Source organism: Cololabis saira, chromosome 5, assembly GCF_033807715.1.
Source record: "Cololabis saira isolate AMF1-May2022 chromosome 5, fColSai1.1, whole genome shotgun sequence".
Classification (NCBI taxonomy): Eukaryota; Metazoa; Chordata; class Actinopteri; order Beloniformes; family Belonidae; genus Cololabis; species Cololabis saira.
Genome location: NC_084591.1, coordinates 920,433 through 941,556, shown reverse-complemented (window position 1 = coordinate 941,556; position 21,124 = coordinate 920,433). Strand labels below are relative to the sequence as shown.

General features: G+C 44.0%; 1 protein-coding gene across 1 annotated transcript; it reads left to right on the top strand.

Annotated features, from left to right (window-relative positions):
* The first annotated feature begins 6,561 nt into the window (after positions 1 to 6,561).
* LOC133443635 (tripartite motif-containing protein 16-like) lies at positions 6,562 to 18,959 on the top strand. The gene is made up of 2 exons (XM_061720719.1): positions 6,562 to 7,576; positions 17,529 to 18,959. The coding sequence occupies exons 1-2, from the start codon at positions 6,591 to 6,593 to the stop codon at positions 18,205 to 18,207; spliced, it is 1,665 nt and encodes a 554-aa protein (XP_061576703.1). The 5' UTR covers positions 6,562 to 6,590; the 3' UTR covers positions 18,208 to 18,959.
* The last annotated feature ends 2,165 nt before the right edge of the window (positions 18,960 to 21,124 follow it).

Genomic DNA, 21,124 nt, shown 5'->3' with positions numbered 1-21,124 from the left:
CTGAGCGCGGCTCTCCTGGATACAGCCGTGTGGGATCCTTCCACCTGTCCACGGCCCTCCTCCTGCTCCACACCGAACCGCGAACCACCCTGGTCTGAAGTGGTGATTCGCGGCCGCAAGAAACACTCAGGCGGGGCCGCCTCTCCTCCTCCGCCGCTGAGCCTCTCCAACCGCTACACGGCTTTGTCGCCGGATGAAAATCCGGTCCATCCGGCTGATGTCCCGTCACCTGCGGTTCCAGCTCTGCACCCGACGACAGCGCCGGCCGACACCACAGCCCCTCCACCGTCAGCTGGCGACACCCAGGAGCCTCTGCGACGCTCAACCTCATCCCGGCCGACGACCTCCTCTGCCCGGCGGGAAATCCTTAGGGAGGCCGTGCTGCGACGCTCCGGGGGCCCTCCTCGTCCTCGTCCGGAGCCGGCAGGAAATCCCCGTTCCTCGTCTGATGCCGCGGCCACAGCCTCACCACCTCACCCGTCTACCCGGGCACCCAGCGGGGACCTTGCATCCCCCAACCGTGAGTCCCCACAACCTTCTTCTCCTCGCCCCCTCTTCTCCCCAACCACACTGGTCGTGGGAGACTCAATATCCCGGAACATTAGGTTCTTTAACGCAGCCACGCATTGCTTTCCTGGAGCCACAGTCCCGGTGATTCTGGAGAAACTCCCCGCTCTACTACAGTCGGCTCCATCCACCATTGCTCGCGTCATTGTCCACGTGGGATCCAATGATTGCTCCAAACCGCGCTCTGAGCTTTTAAAAAAGGATTTTAATGAGCTGTTCACCTTCCTTAAAAACTGTGGGAAGTCCATTTTTATCAGCGGCCCGCTTCCAACGCTGTCTCGGGGAGCAATGCGCTTCAGCAGGCTGCTCTATCTGAGCTCTTGGCTACAGAACACCTGCAGAGCCCTTAACATTGGTTTTATCGACAATTTTAATCTTTTCTGGAATCGTCCCTCGTTTTATAGGCCCGACGGACTTCACCCAAACAGGCTGGGGGGCCGCGTGTTGGCTGCAAACATTCAGCACGCGGTTCTGTCGGCTCCACGGGAGTGACTATTTTCTGGCCACACCCACACTCCCAGCTCGGGCCCGGAGTCTTCTTCTCCACCTGTGGAGCCAGCCGCTCACAGCACTGCCCCCCTCTCCAGCTTCCCCCACAGGTCACAGTCACCACTGCCACCCCCACCAGATAATTCCTCCATAAAACCAGCTACATCTGGCGCCACCAACACACCCGATCCTCAACCAATTCATCCCCTGGTCACCACCCGTTTTCCCCGTCAGATCCACAGACCCACTGGTTTTAACAGAGACAATCTTGTTTTTATCAACCCGGTACGTTGTGGTCGTGAGCGCACGTCCAACACAGACATTAACTTGGCTGTGTTGAACGTGCGCTCTCTTTTAAACAAAACCTTTATTTTAAATGATCTTATTGTACATCATAAACTTGATGGTATTCTTTTAACAGAGACATGGCTTGGCACGGACGCTGCATTTTCCCTCATCCAGGCTTCTCCACCAAATTTTAATTTTTTATTTACTACACGGGGTGTTAGAAAGGGAGGCGGCACAGCTTCAATTTTTAAAAACATATTAGCTACAAAGGAGGTCTCTTTTAACAACCACTCCTCATTTGAACACCTTGCCTTTGTTTTTAGCAGTCCTCCTATTCTTTGTTTAACTGTTTATAGACCACCCCATCACTCCACTGTTTTTATCAGTGAATTTTCAGAGCTTTTATCAATCATACATACCACTTACAACAGAATTTTAATAACTGGTGATTTTAATCTACACATTGACAATACCTCCGACCCACTGTCGAGAGAATTTTTAAACCTTTTAAACTGCATGGATTTTACCCAACATGTCACACAGCCGACTCACAACAGAGGACACACCCTGGACCTGGTCATAACCTATGGCCTGTCCACCGGTGTGTCCTCTGTTGTCGACCTGGCTGTGTCTGACCATTACTGCGTGTTTTTTAACATCACCAGTCTTAATCATCAGGAAGCCTCGATGAGAACGGTGAGGAAACGCTACCTAACCTCGGAAGTGGCTGCAAATTTTATTGAGATTTTAGAGAGCACTCCTGCTGATGTTTTACCTGCATCATGTGATTTTATTGTTGATAATTTTAACAGGAAACTGGAATCTACGCTGAACTCAGTTGCTCCACTTTTAACAAAAACCATAAAAACTAAGCCTACACCCCCATGGAGAACTGAGGAAGTCAAAAAATCAAAAAGAAAATGCAGGAGTGCTGAGAGAAGGTGGAGAAAAAGTAAACTTACAATACATTATCAAATATTTCGTGAACAACTCAAATCCTACAATAAAACCGTCAAACAGGCAAGGATAGCTCATTTCTCAAAACTCATTACAGACAATAAAAACAATCCTCGATTTCTTTTCTCCACCTTCGATCTTTTAACAAATGTACATTTTAAGAATTCCTCACAACCACCAACAGACAATCTTTGTGAGGATTTTGCAGACCACTTTAGAAGTAAAATTGACAACATTAGGTCCAGTCTTTTACCACATCAAAATGTCATTTTTAACACATCTGGACAGTTGCTTTTATCCGAGGAAACACTGGAGAGCTTTGCCCTGGTTGATGCGAGGACCCTTGGTCGAGTTTTCTCCCAGGTAAACCCAACAACCTGCCTTTTAGATCCTATTCCCACATCACTTTTAAAGACATTTTATGAATTCTTTGAGGAACATATTTTAAATATAGTAAATTACTCTCTTCAGACGGGTGTCTTCCCTGCCGCCTTTAAAATGGCAGTGGTGAAGCCCCTTCTGAAGAAGAGTAATTTAGATCACAGCATTTTTAATAACTACAGACCTGTATCCAACTTACCCTTTTTAAGTAAGATTTTAGAAAAGCTGGTTTTTAACCAAGTAAATTATTTTTTAATAAGAAACAATATTTCAGAGAAATTTCAATCTGGCTTTAGGATGAACCACAGCACCGAGACAGCCCTTTTAAAGATTTTAAATGACATCAGGTGCAATTTAGATAACCGCAAACTGACAGTCTTGGTTCTACTGGATCTTAGTGCCGCCTTCGATACAGTAGACCATCACATTTTATTAAACAGACTGAAGCACCTGGTGGGCCTCTCTGGTACTGTTTTTAACTGGTTCCGCTCCTATCTCACAGATCGATCTTTCTTTGTAAGTTTGGATACATGTTCCTCCAGAATGCATAAAATTAAGTGTGGGGTCCCCCAAGGGTCAATTTTAGGTCCGCTTCTTTTTAACCTTTACATGCTTCCCTTGGGGGACGTCATCAGGAGACACGGCATCAGCTTCCACAGCTACGCTGACGACACACAGCTGTACATCGCTGTGTCTCCTGCTGATGCATGCTTTTATCTCATGTCGTTTAGATTATTGTAATGCCCTGCTCTCTGGTCTTCCTAAAAAGAGTATTAAGAACCTACAACTATTACAGAATTCAGCCGCTCGCGTGCTGACGAGGACCAGAGGGCGGGAGCACATTACACCTGTTTTAAAATCGCTGCATTGGCTCCCCGTCCGCTTCAGGATTGATTTTAAGGTTCTTTTACTGGTTTTTAAATGTCTTAACGGTCTTGGGCCATCTTATTTATCTGATCTGCTTTTACTGTATCAACCCTCACGGACCCTGAGGTCCTCTGGCACCGGCCTCTTAACCATTCCCCGAACCGCGACCAAAACCCACGGTGAGGCTGCATTCAGCCATTATGGCCCTTATTTATGGAACAGCCTGCCAGAGAACCTCAGGGCCGCAGAGAACGTTGATATTTTTAAAAGGAGGCTCAAGACACACCTTTTTAGCTTGGCTTTTATCTGACCTTTAATCCATTTGAGTGACTTTGTATTTTATGTTATTTATTATTCATCTTAAGTTTTGTATAGATTTTTCTAAAATTTTACACTTTTTAGGCATTTTTTACTTTCTCTTAATCTTTTAGTTTTTAGCTCCAGTGTTTCCTCAGGGGGGTCGTCCACACTGGGAGGTGTGCCTGCTCCGCCCATGGGGGTGTCGTCATGGGGGTCCCTCAGGCCTGGGTAGCTGGGGGAGGGACTCCACCTTCTGTGTGGGGTCTGCCCTGGTCTGTCCGGGTTGGGGGGGTCTCTGTGGCGATGCTCCTTGTGGTCGTGGCTGGTGGAGCCTCTCGGTGTGGACGGCCACCCATAGGTAGTGTTTTCCTCACCTGGATCGTTAGTGCTAAGCCATGTCACCAGTCCACTTATTGTGTGTGTGTGTGTGTGTGTGTGTGGGCGTGTGAGTGTATGCACATGTGTATGAGTGTGAGTGAGGGTGTGTGTATGCGTGGGGGGTGGGGTCGTATGGGATGTTTTAAACTGTACTTTTGATTGTTATTTTATCTCTGTATGTAAAGCACCATGAGTTGCACTTACACTGCATGAGTTGGTGCTATATAAATAAATAAAGTTTAAGTTTAAGTTTAAGTTTAACTCACGTTTTTTCCTTTCGAAAAAATCCACTGGTTTGTCTTTGAGAGAAGGATGTTTTGTATTTAAGTGTCTTTGGAGCTTGGATGGCTTCATTGCTTCGTTGGCGAGTGTTTCTCCACATAAAATACATAGTGGGTTTGGCGCCTCCAAATCGCCCGTTGCAACAAATCCGTATTTTACATACATAATGTCGTACTTGCGATTAAAGCTTTTGCTTTTCTTTTTGGTAGGATTTTCCACTTGTTCATCACTATTTCTTTTACTGGAACAACCAGTAAAGAAACGGCTCATGGAGGTTTGCTGAGGTCCGCTCATCTCTGCAGCTGACTGTACCTAACCTGCATACAGCACCTGTGCATTGCGCTGGTCAGTCCGGTCGGGTACCAGAACTTATTGTCCGCCAAGCCATGACAGGGCTGCCACTCAAAGAAACACATTTCCATTTATACAAGTTTTGGATGAAATTATATGACAAAAAAATGCAAAACTTTTTTTCTTAAATTTAGTATGAGGTTGCTTTAATTATGTGGCAAATGATAATAAACACGAGAAAGATGGTACTTCAGTGAAAAATAGATATTTTATTCAACTTTGCTGCTGTTCATCCAAAAAGTAAATAAAAAAACCAAGGACAGGCACAGTGATCAGTCAGTATAGACATAAATCCATAAATAAATAAACATCTGTCCATTATTTTTCATTTTTTAAGGACAGGCAATTGTGTTATATAAAAAATAAATGATAAAATAAAATAAAACATCTCGTATTTTTTCTCCATCAAGTGGGTAAATGGGTTCTGGATGGCAGGACGTTCTCTGGGTTGAACTGGTGTATCATCCGTGAAACCCGTCAGCATCAACCGTGAGAGCTGCTCATATCACAGATCAGTATTGATCAGTTATTGATCAGTGAGCGCAGTCGTCTGGTGCAGGAACACGTCTGCTTCTTTTACAGAAAGGGGTCCATGGTGGCTATTCATCGGTCTGCATGCATTTAATTTAAAATACTTTTGTCAGGCACATTCAGGCATAACGTTAAAGCTCTCTTTTAAAGCCAAAATACGCTTAATATCTTACCAAGGTGAGTCCGTTTCCTTCAACTGTCCGAGGTGCTTTTTCTCTTCAAATGCTCGTGCATTCCCAACGTGCTCCCGTGATAAGCAAGGTCTGCTTTGCAAACCTTGCAAGTCTTCTTTTTATTCGCCGTATCCAGGCTAAAATGCTCCCGAACTTTTGAAGTTTTGTTACGCGCAGCTGCGCTGAGACGCTGTGGTGCAGCGCGGCTCTCGGCAGAGATTGTATGAGGTGAAGTGAAGTGAGATGCCTCACTCCATTGGAAAAAAAACGTCTGGTGACAATTGCCGACAATTTTGATTATCGCTTTTTGTCGACAACGTCGACGAATCGTTGCAGCCCTAATTATGATCAGAACACAAGCCATTTCACGGCCCAGTAGTAACGGCTCTACGGCCCGGTACCGGTCCGGGGACCGGGGGTTGGGAATCACGGCGTTATAGGATCCATTATAAAATGATTTTATTTGTTCTGAAGTATTTACATGGTCTTGCACCTTCTTATATCTGAGGTCTTTTAACGGTCCATAAACCTTCTGGGGCTCTTAGGTCAGCTGACCAGCTCTAACAGCCCCCCCCCATTAAGAGCAGGGAGGCCGGGCCTCTGCAGTAACTGGCCCCGAACTCTGGACCGAGCTGCCGCTGCACCTACACCCGCTCCTTCTATGGCTGTTTTTAAATATCATCTTAAAACTCATTTTTACTCTCTAGCTTTTAACTCGCCATGAGTGGTGTATTTCATTTATCTGTTTTATGTTACATTGTCCTGTTTAGTTTTTATTTTTCTTCACTTGTCCAGCACTTTGGTCAGCTGTTGTTGTTTTTAAAGTGCTATATAGATAAACTTGAACTTGAACCTTGAACGGAGCCTGAGGGTTTAATGGCTGAATCAGTCACGTGGTGCAGCCAGGTGTTGAGATATCTGACCTTATCGTGTTCAGCCCCGCCCCTGAGTGAAGAAATCCTTCATTACTCAGAGTTTTTGTTCAGGGGAAGGTTAAACTGTCTGACAGTTGCTACGAAGAGGACGATGGCGCAGCAGGAAAACCAGCTCGACCCAGTTAAATTCTCTTGTTCCATCTGTTTGGATCTTTTAAAGGATCCGGTGACTATTCCCTGTGGACACAGTTACTGTATGAAGTGCATTAAGGACTTCTGGGATGAAGGAGAGAAGAAACTCCCCAGCTGTCCTCAGTGTCGACGCACGTTTATTCCGAAGCCTGAGCTGCTGAAAAACACCATGTTAGCTGATTTACTGGAGGAACTGAAGAAGACTGGACTCCAAGCTGCTCCTGCTGATCACTGCTATGCTGGACCTGAAGACGTGGCCTGTGATGTCTGCTCTGGGAGAAAACTGAAAGCTGTCAAGTCCTGTTTGGTCTGTCTGGCCTCTTACTGCCAGAAACACCTTCAACCTCACCGTGATGCAGCTCCACTAAAGAAACACCAGCTGGTGGATCCCTCCAAGAACCTGCAGGACAACATCTGCCCCCGTCACGGTGAGGTGAGGAAGATGTTCTGTCGTACCGATCAGAAGTGTATCTGTTATCTCTGCTCTGTGGAGGAACATAAAGGCCACGACACGGTCTCGGCTGCAGCAGAAAGGACGGAGAGGCAGAGAGAGATGGAGGTGAGTCGACAACAAATCCAGCAGCAGATCCAGGACAGAGAGAAAGATGTGAAGCTGCTTCAGCAGGAGGTGGAGGCCATCGATCAGTCTGCTGATGAAACCGTGGAGGACAGTGAGGAGATGTTCACCGAGCTGATCTCTCTCCTCCAGAAGAGAAGCTCTGAGGTGAAGCAGCAGATCAGATCCCAGCAGGAAACTGAAGTGAGGAGAGTCAGAGAGCTGGAGGAGAAGCTGCAGCAGGAGATCAGGGACCTGAAGAGGAGAGACGCTGAGATGAAGCAGCTCAGAGACACTGAGGACCACAACCAGTTCCTCCACAGCTGCCCCTCACTGCCACCACTCAGTCAGTCCACACACTCCTCCGGCATCAGCATCCGTCCTCTCAGGTACTGTATATTTACAACATATTTAACCGTTTACTTCCTCGTCCACGTCGTGGCACTCGTCACGTGATCAGGATCTCCGCTCGTCACTCTATGACGTAGAGGGGACGCCCAGGGAATTCCCTGTGGTTGATGAAATGGGAGAATGGTTAAAACAATGAACTTAAATATCGTCTGTCTCCACTCCCTGGTTCAAAAGCCATTAAAAATAATATTTTGTGGCTGGATGACGCTCTGGTTAAGGTCTGGTTAGGTTATTGAACCACTTATGATTGGTTAGAAGCAGACCCGGCGGCATGGGCGGGCATTGGGGGGCCGTGCCCGCCCACGGAGTCAGCCGTGCCTGCCCTGGAGTAAAAGCAAATTTCTCTGTTTATTCAAAGCTCTCAAGTCTCACGCATTGAGCGTGAGACACACGCATTTCAACCAGTTCACACGCTCACACGCCACACCTGACATATCTCACGCTGAAAAGTCATAAAGTCGAGCGCACAGAAATTAATACTGAACGGGCGGGGCGGAGGCAGACTTCTCTGCTGAGTTTATAGCGGCCTCGCGTCAGCGACCTACCAGCCAATCAGAAAATAGTATGTCTTGTTGCTGGGCAGTTTTTGTTTTCCCGCTGTGTGCTCGTTCCGTGGATGCGCGTGCACGCACAGGTTGCAGACGAGTTGGAAATAAACCACAATTTATGTGTGTTCTATTTGAAATAAATCCAAAAGTTTAGTTCATAAAGTAACTTTCTTTGCATTCATTTGATTCCCAATCAACATACACTGGTAAGAACTGCTTTACATTGTTAATATGGTCTTAAAAACTGTTGTGAAATGCAAAATAATAGAATTTTATACATGCAAATATGTGATTAATTACTGAAATTCATCCATTAATCACGATTAAAGAAAAATTCATCGCTTGACAGCCCTAGAAAAAAGTTATCATGTATTCTTCCAATCCTCATATGTGAGTTTGTCTACCCAAATAGCCCACAATTGTGTATAACGTTATTTGAGCTTGGAGAGCAGCTCTCCCCTAAGCCAGTGCTTTCTCCACAAACCATAACGAAACAGAGCTACATGTCTGTGGATTAAGCCACAGCCACACAGTCAACTCAATGTGAAGTAAACAGGTGTTTATACTGCCATATACAGCCGGCAATATGTATAAACTCAGATAAGTCTAACACTAGGTAAACTAAAGTATTATTAAAGACACCATATTTTTTCATTATTTTGATAATAGTTAGGCCTTCAGAGAAGGTCTAGACGGCCCTGACAGTCCGCCACTGGATTATAGTTTTAGTCTGAAGAGTAAAGAGTAAACGATGAACAGAAAGTGTGCCTATTTTTTTACTGTTTGCCTTTGTCTATTTCAAAGATGTCAGGGAAGAAGCAAAAGAGCATTCTGTCATTCTGGGCAGCAAAGAGTCAGCCCCCTAAAAAGGTTGCCAGGTCAGAGGAGATGGTGGAAGAGACAGTGGCTAAGACAATGGAGAAGACGGCAAGGGAGACTGTAGGGGAGATAGTGACAGCGGAGACTACAGAGGAGGAGAGAGTGGAGGAGACAGTTGAGGAGACAGAGGAGGAGAGAGTGGAGGAGAGAGTGGAGGAGAGAGTGGAGGAGAGAGTGAAGGAGAGAGTGGAGGAGGGAGTGGAGGAGACGGCTGTATGGTGCTGTTCTCTCTGTACGCCACAGCCCCCGTTGCTGTTCTTTGTTACATAAATGTTTGACTTTGATTGGAATAAATGGACAGCACTACACTACTGTATTGTTTTTTTTTATATATTTTGGGATGAACTGCCCGTTTTATTGAGAGAAAATGATTTGACATAACAGTAGGAGTGGCCACCGAGCCACTGTGCAGCCTGAGGCAGATAAAATGTAAGTTGAAAAAGTATGCCCCCCCGAAAAAATGTAAAGCCCCCCCTCTAATTTGTTTCTGCAGCCGGGTCTGGTTAGAAGTAGGAAACGGTTGACAACAGATCCCAATTGACTTCGCATAGGTACAAGATCCGTGGTGCTCACTCGGAATTTACCACTTTCGGTGCTGGTGCCACGGAATATACTGGTGAGAGGTCGTGGGCATTTCACAGATTTTTGTGAGATCAGGTTGCAAACATTGCAGCTTCACATTAAGCCTGAATTATGGTTCTGCATTAAATCGACGCAGAGCCTACGGCGTAGGGTACGCAGCGACGCGCGCCGTACCCTACGCTGTAGGCTCTGCGTTGGATGTGTCTGGTCTGCAGACACATCCAACCTCAGTTTATTTCACAGACACTATTTGCACTCTTCCGTTTAGCTCACGTCATCACTTTCATTTCATAACATTTCCAGTGATCTGTAAACCGTATCCGTATAAATCCGTATCCACAAACCAGGGCTGTTCATTCATCTGATTTACTCACGACCGGTTCAGATTCTGCCCTCCGGCGTGTCCATGCAGCGTGTCCGTCCTTGATTCTTCTTGATCATAGCAGAGTTTTTTGACTTAATGTTGCGGCATCTCTTTCAAACTTTTGTGAGCCGCTACTGAGCGTGTCAACACAGTCAAAAACAAAAGACAGACGCGGATCCAGCGTCACCTCCAAGTTGATGCCATTTAATAATAATTCAGCAGATTATTCTGTTACAAGAAGTATCCATAAAAAGACAAAAAGCATCTTATTATAATTTCTGCGATCTGCCCTTTGCATCAAAAAACTGTCCCGCTTCCCACTCTCACTCTCTTCCCTCCAGCTGCAGGTTCATTAATCACTCATTAAATCATTAATCTCTAATTAAATCATTATTAAATCATTAATCATTAATTAAATCCTAAATCACTAATTAAATCATGAATCACTAATTAAATCATTAATCACTAGTTAAATCACTGCAGACGCTCTGACATCAGAAAGGAGGGGAGGGGGGGCGCTAGAGTGCACGCTATGGTGTAGACGCACTTTCTCAGAGCTCCCACCCGATACATCAAGATTCAAGCAATATAACATTTCTGTGCTGCTTGTACCCGCTATAATATCAAGCATAGCGCTTGTTTACCGTCTGTACACTTATGCCTATCAAGAAGAAGCAAAAACAGCAGCCTAACGCCATGGAAACACCCTCTGCAACCCCAGCCGGTGTGGCTAATGCTAATGCTAGCAGCGTGAGTAATGACGACGCTCCAGAGCTAGCTCCGCTGGCGGCTACGGCTAACACCGAGGCATCCGTCATCCTCGCGGCTATAAACGACATGAGTAAAAGGATGGAGGACCGATTTAATAACTTGGAGGTGTCTTTGCAAGCTACCCAGGCCACCTTGACCGAACACGATGCTCGGATCTCTACTGTGGAGGCGGCCAGCAGTGACCATGACATCCGGCTGACCGGGCTGGAACAGCAATGGCTGCGGCTGGAGGCCAGTCACAAATCGCTCCAAGAAAAGATTATCGACCTCGAAGCGCGCTCCAGACGCCAGAATATAAAAGTGGTGGGCCTGCCAGAACGAGCTGAGGGTAAAAACCCAGTGGACTTTTTTGCCACTTTTCTGCGCAATTTGCTGGGCGCTGCTCACTTCCCCGCCCCGATAGAGGTGGACAGAGCGCACAGACTGGGACAGCCACCTGACGCCGCGGCGCGTCCCCGTGTCATGATAGCCAGGATCCACAGCTTTCGGGTGAAGGAGAAGATACTGCGGCTGGCGCGGGAGAACTCCCCTCTTACCTACAACGGGACACGGATCCACATATATCCCGATTACCCGGCGGAGATCATGAAGCGGCGCCAGCCATTCGAGGAGGTGAGGAGAAAATTCAACAGCGCTGGGATGCGCACCGGATTCCTCTATCCTGCACGGCTCCGAGTCACAAAAGGTACCGACCTCGACAGGATCTTCAACACCCCAAAAGATGCCGATCGGTTCCTGCTCGACTACCGGGCTTCTGAGGAGGGGTGATGTCCCTGCGCTGTCCCTGCGCTGTCTGTCGGATTTGACCCGGCTGCTGTATCCTGCTGTATCCAGATGTGGCACAAACCCGCAGTTATAGGGTAATGTTAAAAGACTGGACTATTGTTAAAAATATATATATATATTTGTTTGTTCCCAGGGTGCCTTATTCTCACCAGTTCATTTTGCTAAGTGCCTGGCTCTTTTATTTTTAATATTGAGTAACACTAAGTGCCAGATGCGCTCTGTTTTGGTTGTTTTATGGACTTAATTTGCTTCATATCTTCTTACAACAACACCTGGGTTTTTTTTTTTCCTTCCTCTCTAATTTTTTGTCACAGAAATGTTTCAAGGTTTGTTTTTTTTTTGTTTTTTTTTTTCTCCTGATATCGGGTGGGACCGCTGCTTTTAAGTCGGCTGACTAGCAGTATTACTGGTTAGGTGTTAACTAGTATAGGACCCCTGTAGGGCATGTTAGGGTATTTCCTCTCGCTTCTTTTTGGAAAGTGGGAGCTTGGGGTGGGTAAATGTAAGTTCACTTCATGTGTTTTCCTCAGTGTTTTTGCTTTTTTTTTTTTATTTGGGGCAATTTTCCATGTTACTGTAAATATAACATCGTTTTCACTTATTCATGATTCCTAGAGGTAAAGATGAGGGTATCAACTTGGTCAGCTGGAATGTTCGTGGCCTAGGTCATTCAATTAAGCGTGCTAAGGTTTTTGCACACCTTAACTCTCTTGCTGCCGATGTGTCATTCCTTCAAGAGACTCATATTAGACCATCTGAACAGAAGCGTCTGCGCTGCAGCTGGGCAGACCAAATATTTCAATCCACGTTCTCAAGCAAAGCTCGCGGCGTTGCGATCATTATTCGTAAAAACATACCTTTTAAACACATTTCAACAGTATGTGACCCGAATGGTCGTTACATTATTGTAACAGGCCATCTTCATTCTATTCATGTAACGCTGTTGAACATCTACGGGCCAAACGTTGATGACGCGGCATTTTTCAGAAAAACGTTTGAGAAGTTACCTGACCTTTCAAACACAAATTTAATAGTTGCTGGGGACCACAACGTAATACTTGACCTCCATCTTGACAGGTCAGCTAGTAAAATATGTAACCCCTCTAATGCATCTACGGTCCTGAACAATCTTATCACCTCCACTAATCTGGTCGATATATGGCGGCTTCAACACCCGACAGACAGAGAATATTCTTTTTTTTCTAATAAACACAAGTCATATTCCCGTATAGATTTTTTCTTACTGGATGCGAAACTCATACCAAATGTTACAAATACCAAATACCATAACATTTTGATCTCGGATCACGCCCCGGCCTCCATTACTCTCAATTTTAAAAAAACTGGACAGCGCCCCTTGTGGCGTCTCCGCCCATCCTTGTTAGCGGATGAAAATTTTTGTAAACAAATGTCAGTAAAAATCACAGAATACCTTAAGAATAATGACACCTCAGACATTTCTGATTCCACCCTGTGGGAAACATTCAAAGCTGTCATGAGAGGCCACATTATCGCATATGAGGCGGCCTTGAAGAAGTCAAACAAGACGCGGTTAGACGAAATTGACTCCAAGATCACACAATTAGAACCTTTATATAGAAGCACAGGCGACTCTCAAACATTGAATAATATTCTCAAACTTAAATATGAATATAATACGATCTTATCACGTCAGGTTTGCGACCAGCTCCTGCGACTTAGGAGACAATATTTCGAGCTTGGGGACAAACCTCACACACTTTTAGCTCGCCAGCTCAGGGGGCAACAGGCCAATAGGGCTATCCACAAAATAAAATCTTGCTCTGGAGTAATCTTAACAGACCCTAAGCTGATAAACTCTCGCTTCAGAGAATATTATGAGGAGCTTTATAGATCCAAGGCTACAGGTGATGTGGATAACTGGTTAAAGGACCTAAACATACCAAATCTAGACGACACCTCTCGGGAGGCCCTTAACGCAGAACTATCTCCGGAGGAAATACTAGATTCTATCAGATCAATGCAGAATGGGAAGAGTTCGGGACCAGATGGTTTTGGCGTTGAATTTTATAAGAAATTTGCAAATCAGATAACTCCAATATTACACAGGATGTTTTCCCACTCAATGGATTCTGAAAGACTTCCTCCAACCTTGTATGATGCTAACATTTCGCTTTTGTTGAAGCAGGACAGGGATGAAACCGAGCCTTCATCATATCGTCCAATATCCATGCTCAACCTAGATTTTAAGATATTCACTAAAATACTTGCAAATAGGTTAAATAAGTGTATAGAATCCATCATTCACACTGATCAGACGGGTTTCATCCCAAATCGATACTCCTTCTTTAATGTTAGACGTGTTATGGACATAATGTATTACTCTTTCGACAAATTTTCTACGCAGGCCATCCTGTGTCTTGATGCGGAGAAAGCTTTTGACCAGGTGGAATTACCGTATCTCACGGGGGTGCTGGAGAGGTTTGGTCTCGGTCCATCCTTTATTTCCTGGGTGCGCATGATATATACACAACCTACGGCGTCCGTTCTCACTAACCTGGACAGGTCACCCTCCTTCCCTCTGCAGAGGGGGACGCGGCAGGGGTGTCCCCTCTCGCCGCTCCTCTTCGCATTGGCTATAGAACCCCTGGCAATTAGTGTGAGGGAACATGTCCTCATTAAACCTATAACGCTAGGTGGAGTTGATCATAAGATTTCTCTTTACGCGGATGACGTAGCCCTTTTTGTATCCGACCCTGAACAATCAATACCACATCTACTCCAACTTATCAACTCCTTTGGAGAGGTCTCCGGCTATACTATTAACTGGCAGAAGAGCGAGCTCATTTCAGTAGCCAAAGACCTGGACCCACTATTCCTGTCATCCACACGTTTTAAAATAGCCTCTGATTATGTGAAATACCTGGGCATTAAAATATCAAAAAAACCAAGCGCCCTTTTCAAACTGAATTTCACAGAAAAATTGGACAAACTTAAGGAGAACATAGAAAAATGGAGAACGCTGCCTTTATCAATGATTGGACGTGTAAACGCTATCAAGATGGTCTCGCTGCCGAGATTTTTGTATTTATTTCAGAACGTCCCTGTTTTTATTCCCAAATCTTTTTTTAAGCTTCTCGACTCCATCATCATGCCGTTTGTTTGGGGGTACAAGGCACATAGGATTTCAAAAATCCACCTTCAAAAATCAAGGGATTGTGGGGGCCTGGGTCTGCCGTGTTTTCTGCATTACTACTGGGCAGCCAATGTCAGAGTTATGGTGTACTGGCAGTATGGCTTTGAGAGAGGGGACGGGTTCATCCCACCTCCTTGGTTAGCCATTGAAAAAAGCCTGACTAGCAAGACTTCTCTCCCTGCTCTCCTCTTTTCTTCCCCAAGGTCCTCCGCAGTCTACAGGAAAGACCATTTTGTTCTGTTAAATGCTCAGAAGATCTGGAATCAAATTAGAAAATGTTGTGTTTTTCCAGACACCTCTGTAAATGCTCCAATCTGGCAGAACCATGACTTTTTACCGTCTCTTACAGACACAGCCTTTAGAGAGTGGAGCTGTAAGGGTATTGTTAGTTTGAAAGACCTTTATGTTGGTGGACACTTTGGCTCTTTTGAACAACTGCAGTCCAAGTTTTCTCTTTCAAAAACTAATTTTTTCAGGTATTTACAACTGAGACACTATGTTCAACAGGCTACTAAGTCGTCTGAATTACCACCTGAAAAAAATGCACTGTTCAAATCTCTCCTAGGCCCCCCCGAAGCAAAACACCTGATTTCAGAGTTGGTTGGTTACTTCTCAAGTACTCTGGACTCGTCTACTCTCAAAATAAAACAAGCCTGGGAAGGTGAACTTGGTACCGAGATCGAGGATGAATCATGGGAGGAAGTATTAACTAACATTAAATCTTGCTCGATTAATGCTAGGCTCCAACTGATTCAGTACAAGATAGTCCATAGATTACATTACTCTAAAACCAGATTGAACAAAATTTTCCCTAATCTCTCTCCACTGTGTAATAGATGTAATGCAGCAGAAGGTTCTCTTGCACATCTTTTCTGGACCTGCCCGAAATTGCACAACTTTTGGTCTCTCATTTTCCAATGGTTTTCCTCTGCCTTCAACATAATTGTAACACCTGACCCTGTAACTGCCTTGTTAGGACACTCCAATACTCTGAAAAACCTGGACTGGAACATGCGTACTGCTTTGACTCATGGTATGATGATTGCTAAGAGATGTATCCTGAAACTGTGGAAGTCCGATTTAGCTCCCAAGTTTGAGACTTGGCAGAGGGAACTCATAAGCATTCTGCATGTTGAAAGACTGAGATACGAACTCTCTGGTAATCCCCTGAAGTTCTCCAAGATATGGAGTCCTGTGCTAGAGCATATGAAAGACCACTGATGCTCTCTTTACCCGCTTACCTTGTTTATACACCTCCCTGGTAAGATAGTCAGCTTTACAGTGTAACAGATGGTACCAATGTGACCTTTGCCCCCTTATTTTATTTTATTTTTATTTTTATTTTTTTATTTTTTTTAATTATTTTAATTTTACAGGTCTGCGTCACTGTTGGTCTTTTATTGTATTCTGTATTATTGTTTATGTAATGGTTATTGTCTATTTTTCTCTTATTTTATGTAATGTAATCTGAAAATTTCTATAAATAAAGTGTTAAAAAAAAAAAAAAGAAAGGAGGGGCGAAGACAAGGCAACAAACCAACAAAAAATGAGTCCTTCTGAACTTATTGTCAGATTAATCAAAGTTTGGAACAAGTTTGTCCTTATGAAACGATATGAAGAATCAGAATTAGAAAATTCAATTCAATTCAATTCAATTCAATTCAATTCAATTCAATTCAATTCAATTCAATTCAATTCAATTCAATTCAATTTTTATTTATAAAGCGTCTAATACAACAGAGTTGTCTCTTAACGCTTTCCAGAGACCCATACCCATAACATGACCCCCGAGCAGTTATTACATAAACAATGGCAGGTAAAAACTCCCCTAGTGGGAGAAAAACCTTAAGCCAAACAGTGGCAAGGAAAAACTCCCCTTTAGGAGGGAAGAAACCTTGAGCAGGACCAGGCTCATAAGGGGGGACCCTCCTGCCGAGGGCCAGACTGGTGGGTCAGGGACGGCAACAGCACAGCAGGCAGGTGGAAGCAGCAACGGGATGACCAGGGGTGGGGACCGCAGGCCAGCACGCAGCTCCCGAAGCTCCGGCCCAATCAGCAAGTCCCAGGTTGGGGTGCAGGGTCAGGGAAAGACTTGTGCTCCGTAATGCAAGCTACAAGCCACCCACGACCACCTGCAGGTTCCGGTGTCCGGCAAAGGATGCTGCAGAAAACTGCCTGTTTATCCTCAGGACATGCTTTGACACACGCAGGAGGTTAAAACTCAAGGTTGGCCTGCTGACTTCTGGTTGACAGGGAAGCCACTTCCTGAGTTTTTGTCAGAGGTGTCGACTGACAGCCGTCTCATTGTCTTTAAGGGTTAGTTGACCATCTGATGACAACAAAACCCCCTTGACCATTTAAGGTTTCTTAAAAGGATGTCTGTTGCTCTGCAGACCACAAGATAACTGAAAAGTCATAGGTGTGACTTTTCAACCACATCATCTGATACAATGTCTGTTTTCTCCATCTGTTTCTTCTAATTGTTCATTGTGTACCAAATATGGTCATGTTTCCTGTCAGTTTTACCAATAAATAGCTTCCTGCAAGGGGAGGGTCTTTGGGAAGCATTTGCTGTCAGGGGGCTCTGCCTCTGTCAGTATGCTCTCCCCCTCCTGCAGGAGCGCCTGAAAAATCATTCCACAGTCTCTGTGCCTTTCCTAAGTTATTAATTTATGTTATGATGATTTAGGAACCTAACACTTATCTGTCCATAATACAACACAAACAACACCATGAACCCACAAACCAATTCATATTCACCTTCTTTCAAATAAAGGATTAGGTAAATAAAGTATTTTTAGACTAACCAAGATTAATTTTAACAGGTACTTTCAGGACGTGGCAGCAGCTGTGTCAGAGGTCAGAGGTCGACTACAGGACATCCTGAGAGACACGTGGACAGACGTCTCACTGGCCGTCGCTGAGGTGGATGTTTTACTGCCCAAAGACCCAACGAGCAGAGCTGGATTCTTGAAGTATTCATGTGAAATCACTCTGGATCCAAACACAGTAAACACACGGCTGTTACTGTCAGAGGAGAACAGAAAGGTGACTCACATGAACCAACGTCAGTCTTATTCTGGTCATCCAGACAGATTCAGTAAATATCATCAGGTCCTGAGTAGAGAGAGTCTGACTGGACGTCATTACTGGGAGATGGAGACGACAGCAGGTGGAGTTTATGTAGCAGTTTCATACAAGAATATCAGCAGATCAGGGGGGGAAAGTAAATTTGGATTTAATGATAAATCTTGGTCACTAGTACGTTGTTCCTCAGACAGTTATGGATTCAGGTACAACAGCATCCAAACCTCCGTCTCAGGTCCCGGGAGCTCCAGAATAGGAGTTTACCTGGATCACAGAGCAGGAGTTCTGTCCTTCTACAGCGTCTCTGGAACCATGACCCTCCTCCACAGAGTCCAGACCTCCTTCACTCGGCCGCTCCACGCTGGAGTCTGGGTTTACTATCCTGGATCCTCAGCTGAGTTCTGTAAACTCAAATAAGTCATTAAGATAAAAGTGTTTCCTCTTCATGTTTTTATTGATTTTCTTTTCTTCTCAGAGACGATCGTCTCAAACTCTGACGGATGGAGGGACGTTTGTGTTCTATAAGATTGATTATTGTTATTTCCTCTTTTGGAGGTGGAAGTTTTTCTTTTGTAGTTTCAGGGCTCAGGGCTCAGGTGGTAGAGCGGGTCGTCCAATGATCGGAAGGTCGGCGGTTCGAATCCCGCTCTGTCCCAGTTTGCTGTCGTAGTGTCCTTGGGCAAGACACCTTACCCACCTGCCCCGTGTGAATGTGCTTGAATGTTGGTGGTGGTCGGAGGGGCCGTTTGGTCAATATGGCAGCCACGCTTCTGTCAGTCTGCAGAGCAGCTGTGGCTACAAACGTAGCAGCTGTGGCTACAAACATAGCAGCTGTGGCTACAAACGTAGCAGCTGTGGCTACAAATGTAGCAGCTGTGGCTGTATATTAATATAAAAACATAGAAAATAAGCCTGTGTTGTAATTGTTAACTGTTATTTTTGATGTGTTTTTTATGTTGTCTTTCTCTTTTCTTCCACTTCTTTAATATTATTTGTTCTTTTTTATTGCACCAATCACCACAAAGAATTCCTTGTGTGTCTTAAACTACTTGGAAATAAACTTCTTTCTGATAGTGATCGTGATAGTGATTCTAATTGTGATTGTGATTGTGATTGTGATAGTGATTCTGATTGTGTGTTTCATGTTTAACAATCTGAATATTTAGTAAGAAATAAAACTTCTGATGTTCTAAAAAACATATTGAGATCTTCTTTTTTGTTGTTTTGTAGAGAAGTCTTGCAGGAGAGTTATGAGATATGAGGAGTTACGGAGAATTACAAGAATTCCTCTTATTCAAAACACACATTTCAACTCTGACCCCCGGCAGCTCCGCTGTCAGGTCCAAACTGACCCTCAGAGACTCGGCTAATTCTGCTGGATATTAACAAGAGACAGAGACATCGGTTCGGGTTAAATACTGGCGAGGAGAGAAGTCAGAGGACGTGCAGTCCCAATCCTGCAAACGTCTCTGTCCGTCTCTGCTTCGTCTCCTCTTTTTATTACTTTGGGAACTGGTTACACGAGCACCAGCAGCATCAGGGTGGGGGTTAAGGCTGCTCATGCTCAGTGGGAAATCATTAGCTCACAATAGTAGAAGAATACTAGCAGTTGAATTTAGACTCACCGCTCTCAATAGGAGAACTCCATGAAGCTCTTCAACATATGCCTAATAATAAAGCTCCGGGCCCAGACGGCTTTCCAGCTGAATTTTATAAGGAATTCTGGAGCATATTAGCACCAACATTTTATAAAATGATCCTAAATGCTGGGGAGAATAAAAGCTTACCCTTAAATATGAACTCTGCTAATATTAGTCTTTTATTAAAACCGGATAAAGATCCCTTGCTCCCATCGAGCTACCGTCCAATTTCATTGATAAATGTAGACCTTAAAATAATCAGCAAGGCCCTTACTGAACGTCTGAAAAGAGTCACTCCTTCTATTATACATCCAGATCAAACAGGCTTCATTAAAGGTAGATATTCCTCTACTAACACTCGTAGATTACTTAATATTATAGATTATTCAAATATCAACAAACAGGAAACTACTATTATATCCTTAGATGCTGAAAAAGCATTCGATCGGGTAAAATCGAAGTTTCTATTGGCAACCTTACATAAATTTGGATTTGGCGAATCTTTCATTGACTGGATAAAAATATTATACAGCTCTCCCAAGGCACGTGTAAGGACAAATGATCAAATCTCTACAAGTTTTACCTTGCAAAGAGGCACTAGACAGGGTTGCCCTCTCTCTCCCTCATTATTTGCAATATTTATCGAACCTTTAGCAGCAGCTATTAGACAAAATCAAAATATTAAAGGTATACAATGCAAAATAGTAGAGCACAAAATAAGTCTTTATGCGGATGACGTACTCCTCTTCCTCCAGAACTCACGATCTTCACTATCACAGACAATCGCACTTATAGAGGGATTTTCATCTCTGTCTGATTATTCTATTAATTGGTCTAAATCCACTGTTTTGTGTGTTAACTGCAATTTTAGGAATATAACCAATACTCAATTACTATCAGGGAACATTAGATATTTAGGTATAAACATCTCCCCTAGGCCGTCAGAGTTAATAAAATTAAATTATGTTCAGCTTATAAAGAAAATAGAAGATGATCTTTCCAGATGGAGCTCTCTCCCCATTTCACTCATGGGTAGAATAGCCACCATTAAAATGATGGTTTTACCAAAAGTAAATTATTTTTTCTCAATGATACCATGCAAACCCCCTCTTTCCTGGTTTAAATCGTTGGACTCAGGTGTTTCAAAATTTCTGTGGAAAAATAAAACACCACGCATTCGTTTAAAGACATTGCAAAAATCCAAAGAATATGGAGGTTTAGAGTTACCTAATTTTCAGTATTACTTTATAGCCAATAAATTACAGTATATTGTAAAATGGTCAAAAAATTATCCTTTAGATAGTCAATGGACTCAGAGCAAGTGTTTTGTAATGAACTGGAAATCTCAGAGTTACCATTTATTAGTCAAAGTATCAAACATCATTAATGTTTCAAAAGCATTAATATTAGCACAACTTTATCAGCTTGGTGGGAATTTCTTGAAGTAGCTAAAATTTCACTTTTCCCATGTGACCGTACACCGATATGGAACAACCCAGACATCCTGAAAAATGATAAAAAGACTCTGTGTATTTATACACAGAGTCAAGGTGCCTTTTTTCCCTCCTCCATCCCAGTGTCGTCCTCTTTTGGAAAAAAATTGCGCCTTATACCAACTATGGCGCCAACGGTGTTAACCAAAGGCAAATTCCCTGTTTTATATGTTCAAACGTCGTCATTGTTGGAATTATTGT

Excerpts from the sequence above, each read along its gene's own strand:
- LOC133443635 (XM_061720719.1), top strand. The coding sequence starts at position 6,591 with ATGGCGCAGCAGGAAAACCAGCTCGACCCAGTTAAATTCTCTTGTTCC. Across the intron at positions 7,577-17,528 it reads ATCAGCATCCGTCCTCTCAG|GTACTTTCAGGACGTGGCAG; the intron begins GTACTGTATATT and ends TAATTTTAACAG.